The 18,695-nt window shown below is 42.9% G+C and overlaps 1 protein-coding gene across 1 annotated transcript in view; it reads right to left on the bottom strand.

The window, feature by feature from the left end:
• PLCH1 (phospholipase C eta 1) overlaps positions 1 to 18,695 on the bottom strand; it is an 85,848-nt gene that overhangs the window by 62,637 nt on the left and 4,516 nt on the right. Inside the window, exon 2 of the mRNA XM_087739172.1 lies at positions 8,273 to 8,390. Coding sequence (XP_087595298.1) covers positions 8,273 to 8,351 — 79 coding nt within the window. The 5' untranslated portion in view covers positions 8,352 to 8,390. The remainder of the gene's footprint in view (positions 1 to 8,272; positions 8,391 to 18,695) is intronic.

Below are 18,695 nucleotides of genomic sequence, written 5' to 3'. Positions count from 1 at the left end.
AACATACATGTATGCCACGTAAACCCAAACCAGTAATTCCAGAGTAAAAATCCTGTCTCATGCTTGCTGCTATAGGTTGGACGGGATGCAGAGAGGCCATGCAGGGCTGTACCCACACGAGCTCACGTAGAGGCCCCCTTCGAGAACCGACAGCCCTGTGCTTGGCAGGGCTCAGTGGCCATGGTCCAAGGTATCTGCTGGAAAACTGTCTGTGGTGCAGCGCTGCCCACACCCAGAGACGCAGGAGACCACCCTCCCTCCCCACAGCCTGGCAACACCTGAACCTGCCCGTGGCACAGGGCAGCTGCCACATCCCCATTCACAATTAAAGAAAATTTATTACTAAAAACATCAGCCTTTGCCAAAAATGGAAGCCCAATTATTGAACACTAAAAACCATACCTCACAAGGCTTAGATTACTGGACAGACACACGACAGTGCAAGTTCTACTGCAAAACATTAATTTTCCAATAAATGAGCATATGATTTAACTAATAGTTTTGAAATTACAGCATCAGAAGAACATTCATTTTCTGGCTCATCAGTTTCTCCTTTTTCACTGTCAAAATAGCTGGAAACTGGTACAAAGACTAATTCTGCTAAAGAGCAAGAAAAGCTGATTAGGGAACTTCTTACAGTAAATAGATAATGAAATAAGAAGATAACATCATCTTCATATTCATCATCCAAATTTAATCTTAGACCTAAACTGTAATACAATCTCCTTGTGGAAAGTCAGCTAGCAATGAATAAAACTTTATATTAGCTGCATGAAAAACTTGCCATTTTTATTAGATTAAAGCTTTTATCAATTCTACTCATTTGTCATTAATGAAGATATGATTCTTTGGAAAGCTGACAAATATACAAAGATGGAAGGGGAAAAACACTTGGCATTAGGATTCCATCACCTGATACACTGGCTCGAGACAGATCCCACACATGAAACTCCTCCTTTCACCAAAGGATGCATCTCGACACAGGGTTCTTAAAGGTAGTTACACATTCAACAAAGCACCGAGAGGCAGTTTCTTCAGGCATTTTAGGCACTTTTTTAATCTATGTGAACTTTAATAACTAAGTTCTTTAATGCCCTTCTTGCATATACATTTTCAGTTATGTCTGGTTGTCTCAAGGAATGAATTGGGGATATTTTGCTAAGTAAATCAGAATATTAACCAAAATATATAAATTACTGCACTATTAACTTGTCCTGCTTTCCCAAGCATCATTATAAAACTTAAATTGAAGCCAACTATTAAGATATAAGCCTGAATTCTGCAGTCTACATCTTTAGCATCTTTAGCACTGTAGCCTCAAGCACAGGGCTTGCAAGAAGCTTCAGCAGAGCTAATTATAAAGCATTGCCCATCAGCAAACATCAAGCCTAACATATACATGCAATTCAACAAAGATTTACTATTATTCCCCCAAAACTCTTGTGCTCTAATAACCAAAATAGACCATTTTACTGTATAAAAAGTAAAACATAATGCATTTTATGTTCCCATTCATTGGGCACAAAAGTTCAGGATCACTGAAGCAAAAAAAAAATCCTACAAGAACTTGCACAAAAGCTCAGCTTCTCAGACGAAAATGAATGGAAAAACACTGCAATAACACCTGCCATAAGCAATCTTTTGTGAAGCTGTCCAAAACTGGTTGTGTAACAGCAGTAGGTGTTCACCTAATAAAGGCGGTGCACAATTGCATCCGTTACATTTGGGAAATCTTTGAGATGATCTCTCAAAATAAGCAATTGCCTTGGACTACATCTCTCTCCCCCCCTCAGCTTGGGATGTATACACGCAGGCAACGTGGAAGAACCGTTTGAATGATGAGCTGGATATTCCTGAAAAAAGAAACTAAGAGCACAGGCAGGAGTTCAGATCAGCAGTCAGCAATTTCCCCTGCCAGTTCACTGGTGGCTGGGACAGACAGGTCAGATTGGCACATTGTCAGATGGCAAAATAAGTACTGAAAAATATTGTTTGCTTAGTGTCAGCATGAGACAAATGTTTGAGTGGCCTATCTCAAAGTGCCATTTGAAGTAAGCGAAAGTACCGATATCCACGGTAGCACTGTACCAAAGCTGCACTGCAGTGGCTCGGGACCTCAGTATTGAAGTCTAGAATGGAGTTCCCATTCTTACCGCTTTCCCTTTCCCAGGGGCAGAAGAAAGTGTTATCACCACAACGTTCTCCATCCATTTCCTCAGTAAGACGTTACAAGGCAGACCTTCAAAGCTACCAAAATGCCTAACACGACTTAAGTATCTGTCTACTTTGCAGGCTTGGCCCTCGGTTCAGTACATCTAGTTAATGGTTTCAAAGGTAAAGTAATCAAGTAACCAAATCTGCTCCATCCATTACAGTCCGAATGTGGCAAGGTTGCATGAAATTACTGTTTCCCTTCAAGCAGAAGGTTTACACCAACCAACATAAATTCTGGAGTTAATTCCCACAGACGGTCACAACCGTGAGGGCATTTTAAAAAAACTTTAAGAAAAAAAACCTTATCAGATGTAAAGTTAATAAATGCAATTATCTAGATGCATCTTCTGGCTGGGGAAGTACTTCCATTGCTGACCAGCAGGCACTGGGAGCATGTGCCACAGGAAGGGTTATTACATACACACTGGGGATTTTTCCCCTTTATACTTTTAGCCCCAAACATCTGCTAGCAAAGTAGATGGATGTTTGGTCTGACAATACAGCCATTCCCACATTGTTATTGCCAACTAACAAACAAAATATGCTTGAAAAACCTGAGAAAATTAAAAAAAAAAATCTTTTTCCAAGCCTAGAGGCATGATGTACTTTGTATTTTGGCAGTTTGCAACAGGAAGGAAAAGAAAGTGGGTTCATCAAGTCCTCAAGGCTATTCCAAACATTATAATTGCTTATCTGCTCTATTCTACAGAAACTGCTAAAATAGCTTAAACCCAGATCTGTCTTCAGTTTGTTATTCTCTGTGTGCACACACTGTGCTGTATCTTGCTGTTAATGAAGAAAACTGACATTTTTGCTTCTAGGCAGATAAGACTGCCTAGACCACAAGACAGAGCAGCAACCTCCACTTCTGTAACCAAAAATTTCATACATAAACAGATAAGAATTTTAATATCCTGCAAATGCAGCTATTAGCAGCTTTTCCTAATAAAATTATAAAATTATAATAAATCCTTAGGCAATTTTGATGCATATAGTAGTTCAGCATTACACCTATGAATGTTCAGTCATTACTCAAAGACAACCCATTAAAGGTTGCATGGAAAGGCACACAGTTGGTTATCAATACTTCTTCTTGCCTAACAACATGCAAGTGTCTCAAAGCATCATTATAATGTGGTAGAGAGCAGCATGATCTGTCTACAGCAGCATTTTCCAGAATGGAATGGAAGAACTGCTGTTTGTACTTGCTTTTCACTGTACACAGGAATTTAATTCGGACCACTTAAATAGTTCTCCAGCCTTATATTCACATTAGTCAATATATTGCTTGCTACTAATTACATTTACAACTTCACAGCAAGAGCACAGATAGGATGCTTTAACGATTTTTCCAAAACTTACCAATCTCCACCTCAAAGTACGTTAGTTTTTCCTGTATCCATTTATGTACTCATGGACAATTTTCAGTTTGCTCTTGTGCCAACTTTCCCCATCAGTTCAAATAAGCCTTTTCTTCCCTGAGCTTTCCCTTTGCAATGCCTTTATAGTCAGCAGTCATACCCCCTCTCAATCTTTGATTTTCCAAGCTAAACAAACCAGATTCATCTCATCTCTACTTCTGCAGTCCTTTTCTCTGCCTGTTCCCGAGCTCTCCTTGCTCAAATACTGCTGACCAGAACTGCATTAGGCTGGGCCTCACAGCACTAGCACCTTCCTCTTACTCCACATCACTCAAAATTGCATCTGCCTTCAACTAACGCATCACACAAGCAAGGCGCTGTCCTCCTGTTGCCATATCTCCTATGCTTTGTCTCCACCACTTTCTCCTTTGCAGCTGATGGTCTCCGCATTGGAGCAGAAGCATTCACTGGTTGTCTTCCAAGTGAGGTTCTTTGACATTCACACAGAGGCACCATGATACCTGCAGTGCTGCAGGGTCATTTGGATGTTTCTGCTCTAAGTTGGGTTTTTTTTCTCTTTGGTTGTTTTTTTGGGGGGTTGTTTTGGTTGGTTGGTTGGTTGAACACAAAACAAGATCTTTAAACTACTCCAAATAAACACAGAGCTTCAGCATTCTTATTTACGCAGTCCACAAGAGCGTCTTGCATTTAAACACCTCAGCTGCAGGTGAACAAATGGAATACCATCTATTCAGGTTCATAAAGCAATGCAGGTCCCAGAAGGGTATGAAGGAAACACCAGAGATGAACACAGTTGAGCAAAGTTCATATTGTGTGTCTCTGTAGACGCTTCCAGTCCTGAAGTCTCTACAGAGAAAGATGTTCCTATGGTTTTTAAGAGCACCAACTGATGCAGTGGGATATTTTTATCTGGCTGGCTTGCACCTGAGGTGCAACTGTTATTCCAGATTACAGGTTCAATTACAGATAATAACCATGCCATTGTAACGTGGACTTCCAGACAAGCCTGACACAACTGAGTTAGCCCATTGCTCTGAACGAAAGAGTGCAGTTTAGATAACATGAGCAAGACTGAATTAACGTGACATCCTACCAATAGCGGTCAAGTCCCTATTGACACACATCTGGAAAGAAGTGGAGAGGCCAGAAGATAAAACTAGAAACTAAGAGAGAATTAATTACAATTGTGGAAATACAATTTAAACAAAAGGTTTGTATTTCTGAGGAAACTTAAGAAGAAAAGATAATTGGCATAAGTAACTGACTCTAATAAGATAAGTATGAACAGCCACTTTCAGAATTGTTGAGACAAAATCAGCTATTTGCTAAACACGTCGCAGCTTCTTTCTGTTTAACAATTACAGAATATTAGCATTCACAAATGTAGAAAAACAAGCTAATCAACCTCTCTGTGTGCTTGCTCCCTGAAGAGCCATGCTCTCAACATCAGAATATGAAACTAACTACAAAAAAATCATGAAAACACTGTGTAAATCAGAATTAATAGACACTACAGCTGGACACATACAACCCAAACACTGAAATGTCAGCAAATCACAAGGGGTTGGATCACAGTACCTTCCCTGCTAATAGTACCTTCCCACATAGAGTTCACATCAGATTTTCTTTCCTAATTTCTCAGTAGTGTAAAAAAAAGTTTTAAATAAGTACAATTTATTTATGTCTACTGGAGAAAACATGGTCTCAGACACAGGTAAGTCCCAGTTTAGTACCTTGGCATTTGCTTAGTCACGCAAAGCCCAAAGTTCACTGCTCGGTCCCTCTTGGTCTGTCTGAGAGAGGCAAGGAGGATGGGTCAATCTTAACGGCAAAGCTGCCATCAGGAACGGGGGCGAGCACCCAGCCCGCTCACCCCCACCCATCCCACTGCCCTTTGTCAGGACCTACAGGATCAGAAGGCTCACTGACAAAAAGCAAATCCTTAAAAAGCTCCATCAACCCTTTTATCTATATCAGCACAGTCCCACAGGAAAGCAACTTCTCTCAAGCATCAGGAGCAACATGCTAATTCCTGGGGACATGCACACGTCTCCTTACGTCATGCTGTTGGGAACTGCCACCTCTGTCACTGTCCAGCAGGGACTTCAGCTCCCTCCATATACTCAGAGTGAAAGTAGCTGTCACTGCGGTGTCTTGCTTAGGTTGAAGAGACAAATGGGAAGCCCTGAAGGATTCTGTCAGGGGAAAAATAATTAATCCTGTCTGGTCATGAATGAAAGTCAAATAAATTAAGCCATAGAATCTTTCTGGTCTATGATTCCTGCTAATTTTGTCTTCTACTTTAGACGATTATCATTTTGCAGACTCATCACTCAATAACTGTTCATGGATTACTGGACTATGCACTAATGGATCATTATCCAGCCTTCGCACCATTAGAATAAAGACATTGTGCTGCTCTACGATAAAACACCACCTCAAGTCACAGAGCATGGACCAGACTTTTCTTTCACTTGATCTGGAACAGCAAAACTGCAAATACATGTCCCGAAGGTAGCTGTTCCGGTTATACGCTCATGCTAGAGAGCAGACTGTTGCCTGGAGAGAATTGTGATTAATGGGCATTTACCAAAACACTCCAAGAGTGCTCAGACTCAGCGAAGGGGGACCTGGGTGAAGACATCTGGGAGACAACTCTCTCCTTCCACAATGTCAAAGACAACTCAGAAGGAACATGATCCCATCAAAATCAGTAGGACTGCAGGAGTGGCCTGATAAATCCCAGGAATGAACCTCAGTTTCATCTGAGAAGCAGAACAGTTGTGCCTGGAGATGACAGGTTCACCAATGACAGATTTGTGAACCATCTTCCCTGTAATGCTTGTCACAAATGTAGCACACAGATGAATTAATATGACAATGCCATTGTCAGACTTACTTACAGAAAAGTTATTAACATTCTTCTAGTGTCCCAAATAGAACTAGCAGTGCCTATGGGCAAGAAAAAAGCAGTACAGAGGAAAATGGTGTTATCTCTGAATAGGCTTTCGTTAAGAAGATGCACAAATTGACAAACAATTAATTCTCCCACTAAACCATTAGCTTCATCAATGGTGACATAACCACAGTGACAGAAATGCAGATACTGTTTGGTTTACAGTGGGCTGCATTGTAGTTCTGTGAGCTGCAGCCTTCCCCAGCTTCCTGACAAACACAGTGAAAACAGAGATGTAGGTTCTTTAAGGAAAAAAATTACCTTTGCTTGTGAAAAAGATTAGGACTTCTATCTTTAATTTATAGGCATTCTATGCTGCTGTTATTAATACTGCCATAAATCTGCCCTGAAGTGACAGTTTTTAATCACTGACCTCAAAGGGAATAAGGAATACAAAATTTGGGTCTCTCAGAAACAGCATTAGGAAGTCACTCCCCCAGCAGGACAGGTAGGGGTCCAGCTGTCTTGTTAGACTAGACCTGCAGGAGTCTATTCCAGGCAGGGATAGCTCCTGAACCCTGGTGGTGCCTCACCCACTGCAGGAGCACGCGCTGGGCTCAGCACTGCTCCTTACCCCGTGCCCAAAGGTAAAGCGACTTAGCAAAGGGAGAGAAACCTACGTGGGGAACGCACATGCTCTCTAGTTAAGTTGATACATCAAGTTTTAAGCATACAAAAAGAGGTCCTGAAAAGGAAGTATTTTATATCAAAATGTCTTCAGAGTATTTCCCAACTTTGTTATTGGAAGGATACTTCAATGACTGAACAATCATTGCACATAATCTGTAATGGCAAGAGACTAAGATGAGGGGTTGATAGGGGACTAATTAGGGATCACTATTAGGCATCTATTTTGCACAAATGTCTGACCAATACTTGGAAATCAAGCTCTTCCTGACACTTTCAATTCCTCCTCGCTAGGAGCACAAAGGATGCATACCTGCAGATTTCGCTGGAGCAGTTCTAGAAATGCCTCAGGAAGAAATATTTAAGTGTAAGGCAGTGCCAGACCATGGGAAGACAACTAATCCATTTCACTCCAAAATACAATCACCACCTATACCCAGAGCAAGTCTGCCCACCGCCTATGCTCCAACTGCTGCTCTTCCCTTCTCCAGGCTTTAATGCTTTAGTGACAGCTTTCCCTGCCAGGAGCACCTGTGTGTGGCTGGCCTCACCCGAAGGGAAGGGAGGGCGCGCATTCCCAAACCAAACCGCAGGGAGGAGGTTTCCCCCCCTCTGCCTGCCCGGAGCCGCGGCCGGTGTGGGCGGAGGAGGGGCCGAGCACCGGCAGCACCGGCAGCACCGGCAGCACCGGCAGCACCGGCAGCACCGGCAGCACCGGCAGCACCGGCAGCACCGGCAGCACCGGTCCGGGAGCGCCCCCTGGCGGGCCCGCGCGGCGCCGCCGACGGCCAGCCCGTGTCCGTGCCCCCCACCCCGCCGCTACCGCACCACCGAGGCGGCGGCAGCGCCGGGCACCCCGCCCGAGGAGCCGCCGCGGCAGCACGCCATAGCCAGCCCGGCCTCGGCACCCGCTCTGAGCCGCCATACCGGACGGTAAAGGCACGGCCGAAGCGAGGCTTGTCCAGGACCGACTGCTAATTGGCCCCGAGAGGAGCGTTACCAACGCGATACACAGACACCGCTGGGAAATGTCAGTGGCATCTGACAGTAGGAAACAGAAGCAGCCAAAAATAGACCATAACCTGTAACTTACCGTGAAATACACCATTGTCCACCAAGAAGTGCCTGCAGTACTGCAGACAGCTTTTCTTATCCAGACTCCAGTAACTCATTGTAAGATGACTTTCTGCTCACCATCAAAGGCAGCAACCCTACAAAGCAAAAGAGAGTACAGATAATTCTGAGTTCATTTACAAGAAATACATAACTACTGCAAGCACTATAAGAGTATTTATTTGTACCCTTTATGCAAAATAGCTCATTAGCTTCATACAAAGCATTACAACAAACGCAGTCCTTCACTCTCCGAACATGCCCATCCCCAAGGATATCCAGGCAAAGGGTGCAGGTAGATCACTTGGACCGCGCTAGGGACGGACCGTCAGCGATGCTTACAACTACCAACTTTAAGGCTGCTGAAGTGAGCCCACCCTACCCAGCAGTCGCTGCACCCGCAACGGGCGCCTGTTGTTACAGTCAATCCCCACAGCCCCTGCAGGCTATTGCGGGGCCATGGAGCAATGATCAATTGAATCCATTTAATGATGCTGTCCTATATTTAACAAACTACAGATACATCAGACAACACCACAAAACTATAAATTCTCCCCAGTGAAGGTTACACAAAAAAAAAAAAGAGGTGACGCAAAGGGAATTACCTCCTGATTTTGAGACCACAGAGTAGCATTATGTGGATGCAGAGCCCCCTCAGCACCCCACCCTTGGCAGACACTCACCTGGGGGAGCTCGAGATGAACTCTCCTGGAGACAGGCAGTTTGAGCAGCACCTTTGAGGAGGTGCAGTTGCATCAGCCATGCAAGATTTGTGTCCTCCAGCCCCAAGGGATCCCAGCTTTGCACACGGAAGCGATGCTCTCAACTGAGCCTCAATGCTACCCTGTGCTGAAGCATGGGATAAATTGCCAATCTGCTTCACCATCTTTTCTGCTTCTCCTGCATCCGTTACACCTCCATTACACAGCTAATCACCAATGGGACCAAACAGAACCAGTGGGAGCAATACCCTTCCCGGGAAATGCCACCAGCTGAGGACACCCCAGAGCACCTGGGAGCCTTGATGGCTGCCTGAACCAAGCATCTCTAACAGCAGGCAGGAGCCCACATTGCTGCACAAGAGGAAGATGGGGATTCATCTTTCAACCACTGCACTCTTTTCAGAGGCAGACTGCAGAGAACTTCCCAGGAGAACACAGCAGCAGGGCAGCAACCCTTCCCTGCACGGGTCCATGCTGGCCCCTGCCTTCCCTGCTCGCCTGCCAGGTCTGAGGCTCCCAGCACTGTCACAGGATGAGTTTTGCCTCTAACGCCAGCAGCATCAGAGACAGGCCCATCAAAGTATTCACGGATAATTTGCCACAGATGCTATCACCAATAAGTGCTGGGAGTGGAGAGCAGTCTTTTTGGACACAGGCCCCAGAGCTCTGCTAGGCCAAGCCCCTGACCGCCAATTTTTCTTGGATCCAGTCAATAATATTTATAAACCAGTTAAAATGGAAAGGCACAGCAAGCCAGTGCAAAACAAAGGCCAGCCAAATGAGGGGAACACAAGTGGCTGAAGCCAATCGCTGACAATGAGGCGAGAAACAACCCCCCTCCAGCCCCGGGAGCGTTTCCATCACGGCCACTCCGCTGTTCCACTGCTGCAGTCCCGGACAATGGGAACAATCGGAACAATTATTTTCAGAGACCTAAACAGCAGAAGTTAACTCATTAATAAGCTGGTGGTTATAACTCAAAACAAGGCTGTATTTGTTTGAGTCATTTCATTGAACTTCCATTCAAAGAATGTCAGCCTTTTGTTTTGCAAGTTGGACCTTACAAAAATCCATCCCATCCAGCAGGACTTAGTATGCACGGCATTACAGCCAAACAAACCAGCATTTCTTATTTCTTTGATATTTGCTGCTGGGGAAAAAACAAAAAAACAAACCACATGGACTCCTTGATCCTGTTTGACACCAAATCCTTTCACTGGATCCTCCTTCTCCCTTTGCTATTTTATCAAGTTCAAGACTGGCATTTCAGCAACCCAGATACCCCTTCCTGTTACAAGCCTGCTTTGGTCTCTCATTTTATCTCACTCCCACCTTCACTCTGGTCAACCCAGCTGCTTTCTCGCCCACACTTGGCACGAACACCACCAACTGTCTTTATCCAAGCAAACCACCAGCAGGATGCAAGGACACCACCGTTCAAGCCTCCTCATAAAACTACTTCCGGGGGGGTCTAGTAACGAATCCCCCCAGGATGAAATACCACAGCATGCTGTAAATGCCCAGACTGCAGCTCTGCTGACAAACGCAGATCTATTTTGCTCAAGTGATTTCAAAACAAAAAGGAAAATAAGTAACCTTAAATCATAGCCAAAAGGAATCATAATATTGTTAATGACCAACTTAGCTGCAGTTGTTTCCTGGGACCCAACAACTGTACTCAGCTGTAAGGGAAAAGAAGAACCTGGAGAACTTTCCCCCTTCCCCATGCATCACTGTGATGAATGCTGTCTCCTGCAGTGGTGAAGGTGAAGCAGTTGATCATGAAAAGCCCAGAAATATCTGCCATTTCTGGTCCACCTGGAAACAACCCCTGTCCCATCTCTATCGTGGTCCCCTGCAATGGCTGAGCATACCTCCTCTCCCCCACTATCATTCCCGCCACTTCTGTCAGTCACCAGGTACCTCTCAACTGATTCACCTCACAAACGCAGGAAAAAAAGCAGGCTGTTCCTGAGGGGCTGGCAAGCTGAATGAGCTCAGAGAAGGTTCAACAACACTGGCACTGTGAAGGAGTAGCAGTATCCTGTGACCTGGAGGCAAGGTAGAGGGAAGCCAGCTTCCCTCTCTCCTGCCAGTGAGCTGTTGGATCAGACGGGCTCTCACGGACACCAGCCAGGGCTGCTCCCGTCTGGAAGGTGGCAAGGTTTTATTCTGCAGGAGAAGCAGCTAGCATGGGGCTGCAGCCAAGAGCTTGGTGAAAAAGTGTAAAGTGATTTTTATGTTTACTTGCACTGTTGATCAGTGCAAGTATGAGAGACTGACAGACAAATACTAATATGATATCTACGATGTCTCTGTTGCAGGTTTGTGAGGAGGCTATTCAGTTGCAGATGTGGGATTTGCCTCTCCATTGTTGCCTCTGTGAGGAGGAGAGATGGCCTGAATGATCCACTGCAGGTGTGAGCCAAAAATGCCTGTTTCTGTTTTGCTCTATCTTAAAACTATCACAGTCTCCACTACAGTATGTGTTTTGGGTATGGCCCATGTATTGTTTACACTAAAGGCATATTTTACTAGAAGTTGGAACACTACGCAATAATACCCGTTACCTCTGCCAGACTTCATCTTCTACATTTCTTGGACTTTTGCCCTTGCCAGCCATGAGCTTTCATTATAGCTTGCCATAATTGGGGCCACTCTTCTAGCATTAATTAGTAAGGCACAAGCTGTTAGTTACTTTAAATGTGTAAGAATAATTCTACCATCACGGTCCAGCCTACTGCCAGGATTTTTGCTTTAGGCTATAAAAAATACAAGTGGCACCATGTTTTAATTAAGAAAACCACATCAAATATTCATCACTAAGAATGTACACAAAATAAAAAGAGATCATATCTCCTGCTCAGCTCCCACACAGAACTCATGTCACAGGGGCAGATTTATGGGGAAAATGTTGCTATTGATATATATACATATGCAGCGTCTCAAAGAAACCCTTCGGCCCCCTCCCCTTCATAGCTCATGCCAATACAATACTCCTTTGTTCTTGCACAAAGGGTTCTCCTGTGCCACCACGGTGGCCCCTTGGAACAAAGGTTCTCCCTGGCACATCAGGGATGAAGGCAGAATCCCAAAGTGGCTGCATCAGCTGACACAAACATCCTGTAAGAAAACCTTCCTAAGAAACACCAGCAGTTACTTGGATGGCCCTCGAAGTTATTTGCTTTCTCCATTACAGAGCTCTGGGAGAGCCCAGCCAGGAACATGCCTTACTGTATTGTACCACAAAAAGCAAATAAAAAAACTAACCAACCACACACTTTGGGCCAAATACCATCATTTCAAATGAACGTGCACTTAGGAATGCAACTCTACACAAATTTGCACCATTTCAACAACAATGACATCATAGTAGAAAAAGAACATCCTGTTAATGTCATAGACCAGAATGTTAGACAGGCTATACCTGTGTAACTTATTTTATACATGTAGAATAAGCTGTATCAGTAAAAAGTACCAATAAGCATATAATTATGTTTAAATAGGAAAGGACTGCACCACCAAAACTATTTTGGCACAAAGTTACCAAAATCCTGAACAGATATAAATCTGAGTTCAAAACTAGTTTGTGTGGTTATTTGGTAACACAACCAATTCAGAGAGCGAGCTGAAAACACCGCCAACTTTTCCGCTCTGCAGGTTGCTCAACTTAGGCCCCTATCACTCTTTCATGACAAGCAAAATTCCTGCAGGTTCAGCCCTGAGCACGTTCATTCCAAGAGGTAAAGCAATCAGTGCTTCACTACCTGAGCAAAAAGAGTTCTCCAGCGTGTAAAGAATCCATCTACTTTATATATGGATAAAGTGTATTAACATGTAAGTTGAGCAAGGGAGTCCATTATGTGGTCTGCAGAAACACAGGAACTTGAAGGAACTGTATCTTCTATTTTAGCTGATTAGTTTCCCTTAAACATGTGCCAGCTGCATTATTTCAGTACTTTGAGTAGTGTTCCATAAGAGATGTCCTTCCAAAGAGAAGAGCGAGAGCTATGATTAGTTCTGCTGAACTGTACTTTACAGAAGAGTTATTAATGGAAGTAAACTGATGTTGCTTAAAGGAATTTGATACAAAAAACAAGTTAAACTTATGTACGCATGTGTGTATGCATGCATATACATGTCTGTGTAGATACAGATGGATGAGATAAATGATTTTTTTGTTGTTGTTCTCAAGATAGTGGGTGAACTCACAAGAAAAGTTTTGTTATATGCATGCTTTATGAAATTATTTGATCATAAAAGTTGTAGAGATGAATGTATAAGTTACTTCTGAACTTCGCAGAGGATGCATATGCTCTGCCTAGGTTGTGATAGATGCTTCTTATTACAAGAGGCTTAACAATGAGAACGTAACATTGGGCACCCCCTGGTCTGACAGTATCCTGCGGTTTCCCCTCTTGCCCTGAAAACCCCCATGCTTTAGGGGTTGTGCAGAGAAGTAGGACACTCATTCCAGGGAATCACAATGCATTATACCAGCAGCTGGAGGGTGAGCAGCACTTGAGCCAAAAAACGTTCTCAGCTCAGGCTGACTGTTATGGTGAGCAATAAACTATTTTAGAACATAGCAGCATAATCTAAATATTTATCTGCAATATTTAACCTGGACACTGTGCAGGTCCCAAATGTAAAGAGGGTATTAAGCACACGTCCATTTAGCACCGGACAGGAACTCTGTTTGAGTTTGAGAACGCTCAGACAGATTAATTGGTAGTTAAGTGAGCAGTAACAGGGTGGAGAGATTGCTAATCTCACCTGTTCTCAGCTGCCCTCTCCCCTTCTTGTTTCTGAAGCACTTCAACAGATAACATTATTAAGTCAATCAGATAGTATGAATGGTTCCTACTAACAGGACTGATACTGCAGTTCACCAGCACTTCCTCTGACAAAACCACAGCTCCAGTTTCAGAGCTCGCTGTTCCAGTATCTACCCAGTGAACACATTTTGAAAGCATGATTTATAAAAAATGTATTCCTTTCTTTAGCATGAAATGGTGTATGGTAAAAACAAATATTTTCTAAAAAGTTCTACCAAAGTTAAAGAAAAAGTGCATGTGCCTGGCAATTCTGTCTTCAACAGAACAGTCCAGAAAACACTGAATATTCAGAGGACTCTAGGTTTTGGAAGCTTGCACCGATTTCAGATATCTGTTAACAATAAATTTTACAGTGAAAAATAGTTCAGAGATACTGAACACTACAAGTGACAAAGGGAAAGTATAATAAAGAAAAAAAAGAAATAGATTAGAAATTAGAAGAGCAATACAGAGTCAAGGAAAGGACACACTAAGTGTGTGACTGGAAATAATACCGTATTAGCTCCAGATATGGCCAGAGACCGCTCTTACAAGCATTAGAGACATCGGTACGGGAGGGCAGAAAGACCATCTGGCTGGCACTAAGTAGCAGGAATATACTACCCAGAGAGAAACACTGGTCTTTAATCCGGCAGCTGTGATTGTGGTGGGGGCACCCAGAATCTCCGCTGACTGCCATCACGTGCATCCAGTTAGCTTCCAGTTATTGCAAACAGAAAAAATAAACACCAAATCACAGTACAAATACTACTTTGAACTTTCCTTGGAGAATACTGAGATAGTATTATTCAAAAGCTAAGCAATTTTGCTTCACAACAGATCCACATATATTATTAGAACAGAGGTAGGTTAACTGATTTACCTTAAGTTTGAGAGTAAGCAAAAGATTCACTTGCACACCTCAGGAACAGAATGAGGGCTGCCCAGATGGGATCGTTGGTCTTTCTGTACAATCTCTTATTCCTATAAAGTTATGTTCCAGATCAAGCTCTACATCATTTCTAAAGGTGCCATCAGCACTCAGCAGCTTGGCAAACACATTGCAGTGGAAATCAGAGAAGACGAGACACTTATCCTAGAACATGCTCTCAATAGTCCAAGCGCTCAGCCCTTTGTTATACTAATATTATGAAATAACAGATACTGCAGAGAGGGAGCGAAGTCATTTGCAATTCTGTTTACACCACAACATGGAACCAAGAAAATTTATGCTCTCACCAACTTTCATTCCCTCGAGCATGTTAAAATATGCTGCAGGATTTCTCCTAGGTTAGTTTGTCAGCAGCCATCAACAGGAACTTCTTTGCAGACTTTATAGATCAGAAAAAGAGCTGCTGTTTCCAGTTCATGTTTTTACTTTCTAAAGAAAGTATCAACAAATCCTCTGGTGGAACAACATCCAAGCTTTCAGAGATCAGCTGCTGCACAACATGGGCTGTATTTTTTTTAAACAGTATCCACAAAACAAAGTAGCCATCAGATGAAAAGCTTAGCCATAGTTAGACCTGAAAACAGAATCTGAAGAGATTATAAAATCCTAATATGACAATATTTCATGGGGCATCTACCCATCTGCAGTCTTGGGCTTCTTATTTCACTAAGCCACTAACAGTCACCCAAATATTGCTAAGCATTTAAGCTGGTCTGAATTCATGCAGATTTAGATTTAACTGTCATACAAACCCAGGCTCTAAGGGTTCCAAACATCATCTGTGCAAATCTCTAATCAGCATCAAATATCTACATTCACTCAAAATAACTTGCATAAATGTTGCTAAAGTTACACGCATAGGAGCCATGCAGAATAGACAAGTTAGCTGCATCAATGAAAGATCAATACTGCTGATACAAAAAGACATTTTTGCCCACAAATTGCTATCACTCTTAAAAAACAAAGTTTCACCTACCTATGCTGTAAACTATTTCATAAATGCATGGATACTTTCCAGAATTTAAAGTATCCTCTTGTGTCAATAAAAAGCTGGAAAAATACCCCTGAAGTCACACTCCCTTTTCAACAGCAAGTATTTATCCATAAATATCATCAGCATGAAAAAAAGATTACTGATAATACTTGGTAATAGAACAGAAAAACATCCAATATCTGATCCTTTTCTTATTTCTCTAGGAATTGGTCTGGAGGAATAAAATAAGAGATTTTTGTTTGGTATATTTTTCTGCCAGATCAGTTCCCTAATCTAATGTGCCACGAGAACAGCTGTGCTGGCACAATGCGGGCAGTAAAGGTGTCAGAGTGTATAAGCCAGCACAGTAGCAAAGAAAAGTTTCCTGTGGATTTTGCTGGGAGCAATTGGAAACTCTTAGAAGTCAGATTTGACTATTCAAAGGGAAAAGAGAGTTTGGATTTGGGATACAGATGTTTCATTTACATGCTCTTTAGACAGATGAGGTTTCCTGAAAATGCAGATTTTTTTTTTTTTTAACCTGGTATTTTGGCTATTCCTCCATTAGAGCATTAAACACCAATTTTAGTCATACATTGTTCACCAGATGAAGACAGACTCTGATGTTAGTTTGCTTAAGTGTTTGAGAAAGCTGCTTCTAAATATTTGTTCATTTTACAGCAACTAACAATCTACATCAGCAAGCCAGAAATAGCATTATCGTCACTGACATTGCTACTGCCACATCAGACCACAGCTCTCTTCATTGTCCCCTACTGGTTTGGTCCCTTGTCCCAGTACCAGCGCTCTGCCAGGGACACTCAGGAAGCCATACCCAGCTTCACCTGGCCAGCGCTGAAGGTACAGAAAGCAGGCAGCAGCAGCTGCACATCTCCCTCCTAATGGCACTGGTGATCTATGAGGTCCAGCCTAACCCTAATAGCACCTAATCTAGATTACGCTAGATGACTGATGCCCACAATTTGCTCCATAAACTACCCTTTCATTTTCCAGGAGAGGAGCAGGTAGACTTCACTGCACAGCACCATATGTGGTGTCCGGTTGACAAGTTACCCGGCACCCATTCCTCCCCACGTGTAGCCCACCCAATGCAGGCAGGAGGCCAGTCAAGCTGTGTTAGCCCGTATAATGGACAACTTTCTTATCTGTCCTACCCACAGCTAACAAACAGAAAACCTTAGCCTTCCTGTGGCTGTTAATTCTGATGGAGCTTTTGTTTCAAGTCATTTCTCTGCTCTTTCTGGGAAGTCATGAAAAGCATGTGTCAGCACAACTTGCTGCTGAGGACGGCATTAGAAAGGATTTGAACTGACTCCCCATGGCAACAGACCCTGAAAAGGAATTAGCATTTGCTCCCCATTCCTCAAGAAGCCTAAATGGAATTTGTTTTTCTCCTATTTAAGGAATTATTTCCAGGAGGGCAGCATGCTGCTGCCTCTATCACTCAGTAGGCACCGCTTCAGAAGACACCTACCTTGCACACCCTGTGTTCAGCAGACCAGTCATCCCACCAGACACGGAACTGATAAATATGAATAAGTGTACATGAACGTTTTCCTTACACGGCTTTCCAGTACTCTGCATACCTTTCTGCTGCTTTTGTCAGCTCTGTGTACACCAAGTCACTAATCCCAATCATTTTTTGCTTTTGCTGCACAAAGGTTTTCAAACTCTAGGTGTTGAATGCAAGAGTCTTTCTACACTGGAGATTTTAATCTACAGAGAGAGAACTCACTTCACCACATTGGCAATGCTATTTTTTATGCATCATCAACAACACATCTTCAGATTCTATTATACTCCTTGAGATTTTTTTATATGTTCTCCAATTTTTTCTATAAACACCACCACTTCCTTCAAAGTCAGCAGAAGAATGTACAGCAAGCCCAGAACCGTCAGCCCCAAGAGCCATCCACCCCAATATGAACAGTCCCAAAGTCGGGGGAACTGATTAATCTCAGAGGCAGTACATAAACTCCCAGAGATTCCTAACTCATGTCTCAATTCTCCAGGTAAAAACTGGGACAAGAAAAAAAAAAAACAAAACGAAAACTTTACCTCCCATGCTGGAGATGATAAATTTCCACAGACTCCAGTGAATTACACTACTGCACATGGCCAAGAAAAGACACTCCCATTCACACCACTCAGTCCGGTGGTGTTGACGCTGACTAGGGTGAACTATCGAAAGTGTCAGTAAAAAGAGACTGATGGTCTCCCAAGAACACATCCAGCACTGCCTTTAGCTGGAGCTCTGGTTAGCTCCACTTCACCACGTGCATCTCTGCCTGGAGCGTGAAACACATAAGGCAAGTGAAGGGAGCAGATGTTCTCACAGAGATTCAACACAGCAAGAACTTACTGAACAGCTGTTAATAACATCTTTAAGAACTTCTGAAAATACCTGGCACAGACTTTAGGACCTTTTCCCAACAGCAAAATGATGCTTTAAAGACACGAAGTTGTGATAATGAATGTGAAGTGTAAGCTTATGTTGTTCTTACCTATCATTATTTTAGAAAATAATAATTCTGTTTCTAGAAATTAAAATAAATGTTACCCTCCCATGGGTCATTTCACAGCTTTAAGAAGGACCTTTTCTTCCTCAACAGATCAGCAGAAACATACCCTGTGAAAAGCAGGGGGTACGCAGCACACCAGATCACACCTGAGAGCATTCATCTCTCATTAGGAGTAAATATTTAATAATTTGGACAAGTCATTTTCAGACACACTGTTAATATACAAGACCCTATGCCTTGTAATGGGCAACGCTACCATTTCAATAGCTGAAACAGTTATTGCTGAACTTACAGATATTGCTATAACCTATGAAACCTTGGATGTTGCTCAGCTGTAGCATAGAATATTTGAAACAACGTGATAAAATATGAAGAAAAAAATAAGATGCCTGGAAA

This window comes from Nipponia nippon, unplaced genomic scaffold (genome assembly GCF_047370975.1).
Source record: "Nipponia nippon isolate SJK-2023a ecotype South Korea unplaced genomic scaffold, ASM4737097v1 scaffold_7, whole genome shotgun sequence".
Classification (NCBI taxonomy): Eukaryota; Metazoa; Chordata; class Aves; order Pelecaniformes; family Threskiornithidae; genus Nipponia; species Nipponia nippon.
The sequence above is the reverse complement of the archived record's forward strand: the minus strand, read 5'-3'. Positions and strand labels throughout refer to the sequence as shown.